General features: G+C 32.1%; 1 protein-coding gene across 1 annotated transcript; it reads left to right on the top strand.

The window, feature by feature from the left end:
- The first annotated feature begins 1,423 nt into the window (after window positions 1-1,423).
- LOC123655563 (protein sly1 homolog) lies at window positions 1,424-12,396 on the top strand. The gene is made up of 11 exons (XM_045591332.1): window positions 1,424-1,488; window positions 1,708-1,867; window positions 2,288-2,589; window positions 2,688-2,777; window positions 3,131-3,380; window positions 3,671-3,829; window positions 4,899-5,074; window positions 6,519-6,789; window positions 7,101-7,236; window positions 9,730-9,927; window positions 12,229-12,396. The coding sequence occupies exons 1-11, from the start codon at window positions 1,461-1,463 to the stop codon at window positions 12,352-12,354; spliced, it is 1,896 nt and encodes a 631-aa protein (XP_045447288.1). The 5' UTR covers window positions 1,424-1,460; the 3' UTR covers window positions 12,355-12,396.
- The last annotated feature ends 314 nt before the right edge of the window (window positions 12,397-12,710 follow it).

The raw sequence follows: 12,710 nt of genomic DNA, 5'->3' as shown, positions 1-12,710 counted from the left end.
AACCATTTCGTAGATGGCGTCAACATCGTTGTACTGTTTCGGTATTAAGCGAATAAACAACAAGAGTAATATCGACACAAAATCCAATATCTTAAAAATTGTTAGAATTACAAATTTAAAAGCTAACAATAGTATATACGTTTCACACTATCAAGTCAGATTAAACTCTTTTTATTATCTTGATGTTTCAATTTTCAAATAAAAAAAAAATATTAATATGACCACAAGAACCAGAGAACTCATTATTGTATGTAAATATTTTTTTATGAATAAAGCATTATTATATACTAGCTGACCCGGCGAACTTCGTATCGCCTAACACAAACTTTATTGTATGGTATTAAAGTTCAAATTGACTTTTAAGTATTATCACAAATCTTTTGTATGGGAGTATAGAAAAGTGTTGTTTTTAGACTTTTTCAGGAAATTTAGATTTTTTTTTTTAGAATTTTTCTCTCCGTAGGAACCATCCTCGTACTTCAAGGAATATTTTAAAAAAAGAATTAGCGAAATCGGTCCAACCGTTCTCGAGTTTTGCGCTTAGCAACACATTCAGCGACTCATTTTTATATTATAGATTAATATATATATATATATTTTAATTTACATATATATATGACGTCTGTGTTTGTATCTTATAAGATATTTTATTTATTATCATTACATAGTATAAAACAAAGTCGCTTGCCGCTGTCTGTATGCTTAGATCTTTAAAAGTACGCAACGGATTTTGATACGGTTTTCTTTAGTAAATTAAATAGAGTGATTCCAGAGGAAGGTTTATATGTATAATACATGCATAGTAGGTATATTAGAGGAAGACTGATAATTTTCGAAGTTTCTAATGTGATGTCGTAAATAAACACAATTTCGACTACCTCATTGGCGCAGTAGCGCTATAGTGGCCCTGTTTTCTGTTCCGCGGGTTGCGGGTTCGATTACCGCCTGAGTCTGGATGTAACATTGTATATATGTAATATTTCTATGTATATTTATCAAAAAAAAGTATTTAGCTATATCAACCGGCTGCTACCTATAACTCAAGCATTAAGTTGCTTACTGTAAGAACAGACGACCGTGTGTGTATGTTATAGGATATTTATTTATTATTTATTTTTTTGCGCTTACATTGCAAATATTTATTTTATATTTAATATCAGCATTCTAACCGTGTGAAGCTGGGGCGGGTCGCTAGTTTAAATATAATATCGTCTTTTTTTTCATTTAACACCATTTTCTGAGATTGCGAGCCAATATTTTTGTGTCATTTGTCAGAGCCGACGTGTCGTCAGAATGTTAGTGTCACTTTGACACTAGTAAAATTAAAGTAGTTGTATTAGGAATATTGTATAAAATAATTTATTTTAATGATATTAGAAACATAAGAAGTTAAGGAGTACTTGAATAACAATCAAGAATATAATTTAATAATTTGATGGCAGTGCATCTAATACGGTACCATGACAACCTTACGTGAACGCCAACTCAGTAAGTTTACTATATTGATTTGAAAATGTAATTTACTTCGACTCGTAATTTCGTTAATTTATCTGTCGGACAATAATTTTTTTACAACAAACTAATACTATCGATTGTTTTAAGCGTTTTATTATTTTATTTTAAGACAAAATAAACCACATAATTATATAGCACTGAAATGTTTTAGTAGTACATAGTTGTACTATAAACTACCAAAACCTTTTACAGACGCTTTGAAACAGATGCTAAATTTAAATCAACCACTAACAAAAGCAGTGGCTAATGAACCAATATGGAAAGTACTCATTTATGACCGAGTTGGCCAAGACATAATTTCGCCATTAATATCTATCAAAGAACTCAGAGAACTGGGTGTGACTTTACATGTGTAAGTATTGATATTACAATGTTACATATTATTTTTTATCATATAATCTAATTTATTTATTGCTAAACACAAACTAAAATTATACTTGTATGACCTGTTTTCCACATATATACCTAAGATAATGTTTTCATTGAATACTTTTACAAAACCGTTTTCTAAGACCAGTCATCCTTATTACAAATTTGTATCGATTATAATAATTTATTGCAATATTTCTATTTTATTTGTATATATTATAATGATACCTTTAAAATTTTATATTCCTGTTTTATTATTGAGTGTTATGTGTAACATTATTACATCATTAATATGCATTATACCATCCTGAATAAGAATTCTTTATTCTTTTTTGTATATTGTAATAATCCATAATTATCATGTAACAGTGCTTATAAATATAAACATCTGTTCACTTTTTAGACAATTACATACAGATCGAGATTCCATACCAGAAGTCCCTGCTGTTTATTTTTGTGTTCCATCAGAAGAAAATCTTGGAAGGATATGTCAAGACCTTTCTAATGGAATATATGATCAATATCACTTGAATTTCATATCACCTATAACAAGACAGAAATTAGAAGATTTAGCTGCTTCAGCTATCCACTCTAACTCTGTAATGAGTATTCACAAAGTTTTTGATCAATATCTGAACTTTATATGCTTAGAAGATGATTTGTTCATAATGAAACATCAGCAATCTGATTATTTATCATATTATGGTAATTAATAATTATTTATAATTGTAACAATAATAGCTTGGTATATTACTTATATATTAATATTACTACTGTATTATACTTATTTCTGTATTTTTCAGCTATAAATAAAGGTGATACTAAAGATACTGAAATGGAACCTATAATGGATGAAATAGTCGAGAGTCTTTTTTCAGTATTTGTTACTCTAGGTAGGTATTTTTGTCCAATGATTGATGTGTATAATATAATACTAAATAAACAAAATGAGAGAATAAAAATAAAATCAGACACAACAAAATCACACTCAACTAGAACTTTACAAATATTTACAGCTCAAACAAACATCATGAGCCGAGATTGAATCCATGACTGCTAGCACAAAAAGACTATGATCTATGTACCAAACCGTTATCAAATATCCAATAAACATTATTAATAATTTGTTGCCAATTAAAGTGAATAGTTGTATTTATTGTTACACAACTAAAGTGCTAAAATCTTCACACTACTTTCCTTTTCTGATACAATTACAAAAAACAATAAGTTATTTTTTATTTACTAGGTAATGTTCCTATCATAAGATGTAGTAAAGGGAATGCTGCTGAAATGGTAGCAAAAAAGTTGGATAAGAAGTTACGTGAAAATCTTTGGGACGCTAGAAATAATTTATTCCATGGTCAAGCTGGCACATTCAGCTTCACTCGCCCTATGCTGATATTACTTGATAGAAATATTGATATGGCAACCCCCTTACATCACACTTGGACCTACCAAGCATTAGCTCATGATGTACTGGATTTGACTTTAAACAGGTAATTATCTACACTTTTATAAAGGTAAAAGAAACACACGAACTTGCTTGTTTGAATTTATTAATCTAAAGTTCACTTGAAAGATGTATTGGTATAATATAACTTGTTTAATAAAGAAAGAACTAAGCATTTAAGTACTATACTGTAAAATAATAGTGAATAGAACTGTAAAAGAATTAATCTGATTGATATTTAAATGTTAACGTTATTGATTCACAGTATATAGTTGATTATACAGTAAAAGCAAATAATTATCAACTTACTTAGTAAATAAAATTATTTTACTTCAGAGCAGTGGTATCAGAAACTTCTGGACCAATAGTACCTGGACAAAAGGCGAAAACGAGAACTTGTGATTTAGACTCCAAAGATCCATTATGGTCCGAACATAAGGGTAGCCCTTTCCCAACTGTAGCAGAGGCCATACAAGAGGATTTAGATAAATACAGGTAACCGATTTGATTTCTCACTTCTCTTCTTTTTCATTTCTTCTTCTTCATTGATTTTTTTTATAATAAATTTAATAATATATATAAGTTTAATGTATATTTCAATATTTGTTGTGCTGTGTGACTACGGCACTAAAGAATTTAGCCACCCCCTCTCTTCCCGTGGGTGTCGTAAGAGGCGACTAAGGGATAACAAGGTTCCACAACCACCTTGGAACTTAAGAAGCCAACCGATGGTGGGATAACCATCAAACTACTAGCTTTGAAATACACAGGCCGAAGACGGGCAGCAGCGTCTTCGGTGCGACAAAGCCAGTACTGCGGTCACCAACCCGCCTGCCCAGCGTGGTGACTATGGGCAAAACACATCAGTTCACGTTATTTTTGGCGTAAACTTGTGGAGGCTTATGTCCAGCAGTGGACTGTACAGGCTGTAATGATTGATTCAATATTTGTTGACCTTTTTTGTGTTTAAATGTTTGTGCATTCTGTTATAACATTTTGATTATATTTACTTTGAAAATAAATTCGCTTCAGCCTGTAATATCCCACCTGTAAATCCCTGGGCATAGGCCTCTTTTCCCATGTAGGAGAAGGATCAGAGCTTAATTCACCACGCTGCTCCAATGCGGGTTGGCGGATATATTTCTTACTATCGATCTCAGGATCTCGGTGGTTAAATCTCACTATCAACACAGAACACTATTGATACCACGAATATTTCTTACTATGAGTAATAGTGCCCACCAGCCGATCACGCAAAAAAGGCGCACCTAGACGTCGATTTGCGGAAAATAGCCCGTGTACAACAAACAAACAAAATACTATGAGTAACGATCGCAATCAGGTGTTTATGATAACAACTGGGACTCCGAGGCACGGTGAGAGGACTACACATGAAAATAAATTATTTCAAGCTAAAAAATCACATATATAAAACTTTAAGTAGCAGCAGAATTTTAGTAAATAATAATTTTGTTTAAGATGGCGTTATCCATATAATAAAATTTATATATATTATAATTTGTAAAACTATATTTTAATTATAATGAACTCAATAAAATTACAGGAGTTCTGAAGCAGAAGTGAAGCAACTTAAGAGCTCAATGGGATTGGATGCCGACAGCGATCTAGCTCTCAGTTTAGTCAGTGACAACACACAGCGACTCACAAGTGCAGTCAACTCATTACCACAACTCATGGAAAAAAAACGACTCATTGACATGCATACAACTATAGCTACAGGTATTGCTACATATATCATGACCAACTGCAATATTTTGAGTGTTTATTTTAATGAAAATATTTTGAGTCTGATACTTGTATAAAGAAACATATTTTTAAAATATCTTGACTACATAATTATACAGTAAAAGATCGAGACAGAGAAAAACCCGAATGTGGAACGGTATATTGTATAGGATTAAAGGAGATATGTTCTGAGGTACAAAAAAACAAAACTTCATTAAAATGAAATTAATGGCAATTTCCTTACTTAATCTTTACTATTAGACTTCTGAGTGAAAGGCTTAAAAAAATTGTAGTTTTTACTTTCTTGGCGCCTTTAAAAGGGTCATTGATTTCTTATTGAAATTACGCTGTGGCATTTCGAATTTGCATTTTAATAATAACGTAATTTGAATTTCGGCTTCAATTCGTCTAACGATTATTTTTTGTTTATTCGGCGGGAAGCGCGCCCTATAATGTAACACGGACTGTCGCTATGGTGTCTAAAATACAGTGTAGTAGTAAAAATTCAAATAAGTATTACAATAAACATATTTTTTTGTTATATTTAATTTATTCTTAATGAACTAATGTGTAGATAAACTATTTATAAAATAATTATATTTATAAATAAGACACCTTGTTAGTCTAAAAAAACTAAAACGAAAAGTGGAATACTAAAAATATAAGACACCTATAGTCGCTACCGGGTAAAAATACCCAATTGCGTCTAAAAGGTCTGTTGGTGATGAATACTGCACAAGCAGTGGTCAACCATTCAAACTGGCGAACCATTGCACGTTTCTCGAAAGGTACTCAAAGCGGGACGACACAGAATTAATGAAATAAAACTTTTCTACGGACGCTTGGCTTGGGGAGTAAGCTGGTAAATGCGTAACAAGAGAGTTACGAAAAGTGTGATCGGGCGAGGCGAACGGAGCGAGAGAGTGGTGCGAGTACACATTTTCTTTCTCTCATAGCCAGCTACGTTTCGTATATCTAGAAACAGTAAAGACCTATTGCTAAAGATGTTTCACTTCAGTGGTGTGGTTATGTATTATATGGTAAATTTTTAACCGGGAGCGCCTACTACTGGGTTAACTATGTATTTTGCTGTGTCAAAATATTTCCAGCATTACAAAACATTTGTATCAGAATCACAGTCCTTACATACGCGTTCAAGAAACCGAATCATTTTACTTGAATTTACTACATCCGGAAATAAATAATTTTTATCTGCGAATACTGAAAACGCGAATGTGGAAACCGTAAATAATGAGCTTTTGCTATACGTAATGATTATCATAACTATCTATGTAATGATTTATATTATTGTCTTCGACCCAATTATTAACGGACGTCTTAACTTAGCTTTTGTCAGCTATCAATTTTTATATTCAATTCTTGTATTAAATAAAGATAAAATAGTAAAAACGTTAAAACATAAGTAATTTATTTTCAGCTATTTTAAATGCAATAAAGTCAAGGAGACTCGACTCATTTTTTGAGTTGGAAGAAAAAATAATGAGCAAAAGCAGCGGTGTAGAAAGTAAAGCTGTCATGGATTTGATAACCGATACCAGTGCGGGGACAGAGGAAGACAAAATGCGTCTATTTATTATATATTACCTGTGCACATCACAGATAACTGAGGACGAGTATAAAAAGTTTGAAACTGCGTTATTGGCTGCAAATTGTGATATTAAACCTATGGCTTACATGAAGCGTTGGAAGTAAGTTAATTCATGTAGCTTTATAAATGTATTTCTTATAATTTAAGTTTCTTAAGTGTACTAATTACACTAATACTAATAGAACAAATAATTTGTTGATTAGTGATGGCTTTATTTAAAAACCACTGATCCGATTTTATTAATTTTGTCACCATTAAAAAGCTACAATTTCTAAAAATACCGAATAAGATATTAATGTTAATAACAGTAAGAATGAAGTAGGAATAACTGGCAAAAGCCAGCATGAAAATATTTAGTAACAAAAAATACAGATTAAAATTAAACATTAACAAATCGGATCATTTTTACAGAGGATTCACCAAAATGTCTAGTCAAGGACAATACGAGGGTGGTGGAACAAAAACTGTTTCTATGTTTTCAAAATTAGTATCGCAAGGGTCGTCATTTGTAATGGAAGGTGTTAAGAATTTGGTTGTCAAGAAACATGTAAGTTAAAAACACAATAATAATAATTAACTTTAAATAATATAATAAATCTTTAATTTCATTTTACACAGATATAATGCTTTTTAAGTGTAGTGACTTAAAAGTATTCAACGCATATACGGTGAGATTATCGTCTAAAATGTACTTAAATCTGTAAATAAACATGTATCTCTGGAATGTATGTATGTAAGCACATACTTCCGAACAATTGCATCAAATTGGATAATTCTATTTTGTGTTCGTTATGATTGAGTAAGGTTTGTATAATAGAAAAAAAAATATATATTGCGGTAAGAAATTCACCGGATGAGCTGGTTTTACATAAATATTTTATATATGTCACGCTAAATTAATACTTAATTGATAATTAAAATGGCTTCAAAGTATTGAATAGATTTAGGGTAGGTACGCTTATATGTTGTAAAATCCAGAAATCACATTAAATTTGAAAAAGTACATCATGCTGCACATTATTATTATTAAATGTACTTTTATTGTACCCATTTGCTTTATCATAAAACTTCCTCAGTTGAAGCTTGCCTTGATTGACAGTTCAATAAAAACAAACGAGTCATCAATAGATTCCATACTTGTCTGAATCACTTTGTTTATATTTGTCAGACATATAAAATGATATTTAATTTATTTACGTTAAATGTATATTTAGAACGTCTGTTACATACGTTAAAATATATTTTATACATAAGTTTTATAAAAACTAGCGGTATTGGATATTTCTGTACTTTTATCTTTAAAATTTGTGTGATTTTCCAATCCAATTATACTCAGAATTATTAGTATTCTTAAAATTATATTTAGATATTGGGATCCAATAATATGTTAGGACTCCGTGTTATAATAACCGAATCAGACGTTTAATTACATAATCATTTGTGCTTTATCGTCATATATAAAGCTGTCTTTTAAATCAGAAAACATAAACAGTTTTTATCAAAAATACACGTTCGTTTTGTTCAAAATTCAACAATTCATAAGGATTTGTATTTTTTAACCGACTTTAAAACAGGAGGGAGTTCTTAACTTAAATTTTTTTTGTGTTTTACCTCATTACTTTTTAAATTTGAGTGAGATGTGACGAGAAGTTATCCCTAATAATGCGTATTTAATCAACAATTTTTTCGACTACCTACGTTGATGTTTTCATTTTATTCTTATAGTCGATGTAAAATGTTTTTTTTTTCTGTTTGTATTAATAATGCAAGACTTTACTAATTTTTATTATTATTATTTTTAAAAAGAATCTACATTCTGAATCGGTCGTAGGTTCACTTTCCTAATTTATTATTATTATTATTATTTTTTTTTTTTTTAATTTATTTGTAACATTAAGAAAAGCATACATCAAATTATATTTACTTGCAAAAGCCCATAAGCTTGTCCGCAAGTAACAGTCTCTCACATCTTACATAAGACTTGTAATATATTGCTATAACATTCACAATGAATTTTATTAGAATGAATTAATTAGAACAAATATAATTTTAATTTGTAAAATGACGATTCAAAAGTGCTTTGAAAGCCTACTTGAATAAAATCAATTTTGAATTTGAATTCAAATGTATTTTAATGTGTTGATAATGTGTTGTTTTTTTTAACTCTTATTTTTTTTCGAAAGTCGGTGATTGTCATGTGGGTCTCATCGAGGTCTGAAAAGCGGTTTTCCAATTATGCCTAATAATGCGTATTTTATTGACAATTTTTGCGACTACCACAATATTCACATATTACTTTTCTATGTGATGTTGAAAACGGTTTTTTTTTTTTCGTTTGATGAGATAATTATATATATTTTTTTAATTTATGCATTATTTGTTTACCGCTCTGTAGTGGTGCGAGTAGTCGCCTAAAACATCAACGGTTTGCGTGTTCTATTCCCGCTCGGGATGGATATTTGTATTTGCACAAATATTTCTTTCCGGTTTGGATGTATTTGTGGGTCTCCCCATCGTACCTCGGAGGGCACGTTAAGCCGTCGTTCCCAATTGTTATCATAAATACCTGATAGCGATCGTTACTCATAGTAGAGAACATCCGCCAATCCGCAGTCGCCTAGCGTGATGGATTAACCTCTGACTCTTCTCCTACATTGAGAAAGAGTCCACACCCAACAGTAGGATGTTCCAGGCTGAATGTTTGCATTATTTATTTAGTATAACAACGCGTTTTCACGCGCGGTCACCAACCCGCCTGCCCAGCGTGGTGACTATGGGCAAAACACACGAGTTCACGTTATTTTTGGCGTAAACTTGTGGAGGCCTATGTCCAGCTGTGGACTGTATGGACTGTAATGATTATTTTATGATATTTTTAATTAAAATTATCTTTATTTAAGTGAAAAAAAAAATAATCTACTTATTTAAATGTTAACGATACAAAAATAAACTAATAAAGGAACTCAAATAATTTCAAGACTGTATAGGCTGTGATGATAACGATGAACAACGCGTCTTAAATATTTGCTATTTGACACAGAAGCTGCCGGTGAGCCGCGCGGTGGAGGCGGCGCTGGGCGGCGAGAGCGAGCTGTCGTGGCTGGACCCGCGCGCCGCGCGCACGGACGCCGCGGGCCGCGCGCGCGCCGGCCGCCAGCCGCCGCCCACGGACGCCGTGGTCTTCCTCGTGGGCGGCGGCAGCTACATCGAGTACCACAACCTCATCGACTTCGCTAAGGTATACCTTCTTAAGTTGATCTTCTTTACCCACGCTCGGCTTGGGGAGTGAGCTGGTGAATGCGTGACGAGAGCGTTACGGAACGTGTGGTGGGCCGAGACGAACGGAAGTTGAAAAGGAGATAGAAGTTAGTGGAGATAGAAAGAGAGAATAACGCTTAGTATAATACTGTAGGGGTACTAATGAACTTTTACTTCAGTTTTATATACAACTCGGTCGGAAAACAAACGTAGCGGTACGTAACCCACCTGATTGTAAGTTTTTGCCGTAGACTAGACGCCTGCAACACCAGAACATCGTAAATGCGTTGCCAAACTTACCCCTGATCCTCCCCAAGTCCTTATTATTTTTATTTTTTTATTCAACTATGTAGGCAAAAAAGCGTAAGGCACTTTCTCTTGTACCGTTCTCCTCGCCCGATTACACTTTTTGTAACCCTCTCGTCACGCATTCAACAGCTTACACCCAATTTTTTTTTATGACACTAGGTCGGCAAACAAGCGTACGGCTCACCTGGATGGTAAGCGATTACTGTAGCCTATAGACGTCTGCAACACCAGAAGCATCACAAGCGCGTTGTCGACCCTATCCCAAATTCCCCACAACCTACCTTAATCACCAGAAGAACACAACGCTACTAGAGAGCAGTTTTATTTAGCTGTGAACTTCGACAAGATTTAGGTATTTCCCCAGACAGGTTGCTCCATTTTAGACTATCTTCTCATACCCAAAAATCATTTTTTTTTGTGCAAAGGAAATTGAAATTTTCAGAATAGTTTCTTTATATACAAGTATAATCTGGTTAAATTATGAAAAATTAAGCATCGCGATAGAAATATCTAGTCAAACATCAAGGTTGCAGGGAACTTGTTGGTTGGTTTTTGTTTAGAAATCGCGCGTTCATCGAAAAAAAAGCGGTAGGTATGTCGACAATCTATCGACATCCCGCTTTTACCAAATAGTTAAATAATTACGAATGTAGAGTAACAGTATATTTATTCCAAATATGAAAAGCAAAAATATTGTTCTTTTAATAACTAACTTTTTCATCAACAATAAATCATTTACAATATTTCGTTTTCGCCTTAAAAAAATATGATCGTGTAAGTCCCTTTCGTAAGCAGTTTCAACCTATCCGCCATCGTAGAAATTTTAGAATACTTTGTTTCCTTTTTAAGATTCTTTTTAATCCTCGTTCTCCTTCATATCTACAGGACCGTTTTTCTTTCTCTCACAATAATGATTCTCCGTGCAGATCTCATAAACGTTCTCTTCTCAGATGCCCACCCACCGTACCGATTTTTATTCCTACTCCTTTACTGTACATTCCGTTAGACTTTGGAATTCCCTACCATATGAAATTCGCATTTGCAAAACACTATCGCTATTTAAGATTAAGATTTAACTATTGGAGAATTCTACCTCAATCAATCCTAGTCTAAAATCAATTTAATTAAGTGTCTTTATGCGTATTGGAATATATTATCGCATGCATTATATTATGTATCGTATATGTGTATGCGTGTATGTATAAATATCATATTATTTGTATGTACATGTGTATACATTATGTATGTATGCATTTATATATTGTACTAGCTGACCCGGCGAACTTCGTATCGCCTAACAGTGACTATTAAGTATTATCACAAATCTTTTGTATGGGAGTATAGAAAAGTGTTGTTTTTAGACTTTTTCAGGAAATTTAAAATTTTTTTTTTTTAGAATTTTTCTCTCCGTAAGAACCATCCTCGTACTTCAAGGAATATTTAAAAAAAAGAATTAGCGAAATCGGTCCAACCGTTCTCGAGTTTTGCGCTTAGCAACACATTCAGCGACTCATTTTTATATTATAGATAATTATGTATTTATTATATTTTTATTCTTAATATGTTTAGATTGTACACGCTAATTTTGCGACTGTTTTATAATTTTCCTGTGGCAGGACTACTGGAAGAGATTCCATCATGGGATAAGTAATGCCTTTGTACCAGCATTGTTTAAACGAGCTATTTCCTATTGCTATCCTAGTGTACATAAATTGTTAAATAAATAAAAAAATTTCGATATTTCGTTCCGTTAAATGGAACGAAACACCAAATATTTCTTTTAGAAAACTAACGGTTACTCCTTTTTAAAAAGGTGTATCTATTTTATAGTGAAATAAATACTTTTGTAATTTGATTTCTGACAATAACGGGAAAATTTACATATTTACTTTTTTCGAAATACCGTTTTGTGTTTAAATGTAACTTGCAGTATTCTATGATACTATAATGTGATTTTTTTTTTACTGTTTAGCAACAAGCTGCCAATGGAACAAATCGAAAAATTATCTACGGAGCTACAACATTGCCGAATGCATCTCAATTCCTAAAACAATTGTCTTTATTAGGAGAGGAAATTCAAAACCATTCAAATTTTTAAAGTATTCTTTGTAACATTGTAAATTATATTATCATAATTTAATATTTGTTTTATTTTTTAACTCTCATCCTTATGCAAATGAAAATGAAAGAATAGTTCAACAAGTTGGCATTTTATTTACAATTACATTGAAAATAGAACTAACATCTAATATCTACTAAAACTTTATATTGTTTAGAACAAGAAGTATAAAATCTAAAATCACAAGATTACGAATTCAGTATCATCAGATCTTATTTTCATACTATTACGCTTTTCAAGTCACATGGATTACAATATTATTTTCAATACGGGGCAAACGATTTCACAACCGAAACTACTACATATGGTAAATTTTTCGTTTAGTACATAAAATA

This window comes from Melitaea cinxia, chromosome 8 (genome assembly GCF_905220565.1).
Source record: "Melitaea cinxia chromosome 8, ilMelCinx1.1, whole genome shotgun sequence".
NCBI lineage: Eukaryota > Metazoa > Arthropoda > Insecta > Lepidoptera > Nymphalidae > Melitaea > Melitaea cinxia.
This window is presented reverse-complemented; position numbering and strand designations above follow the sequence as displayed.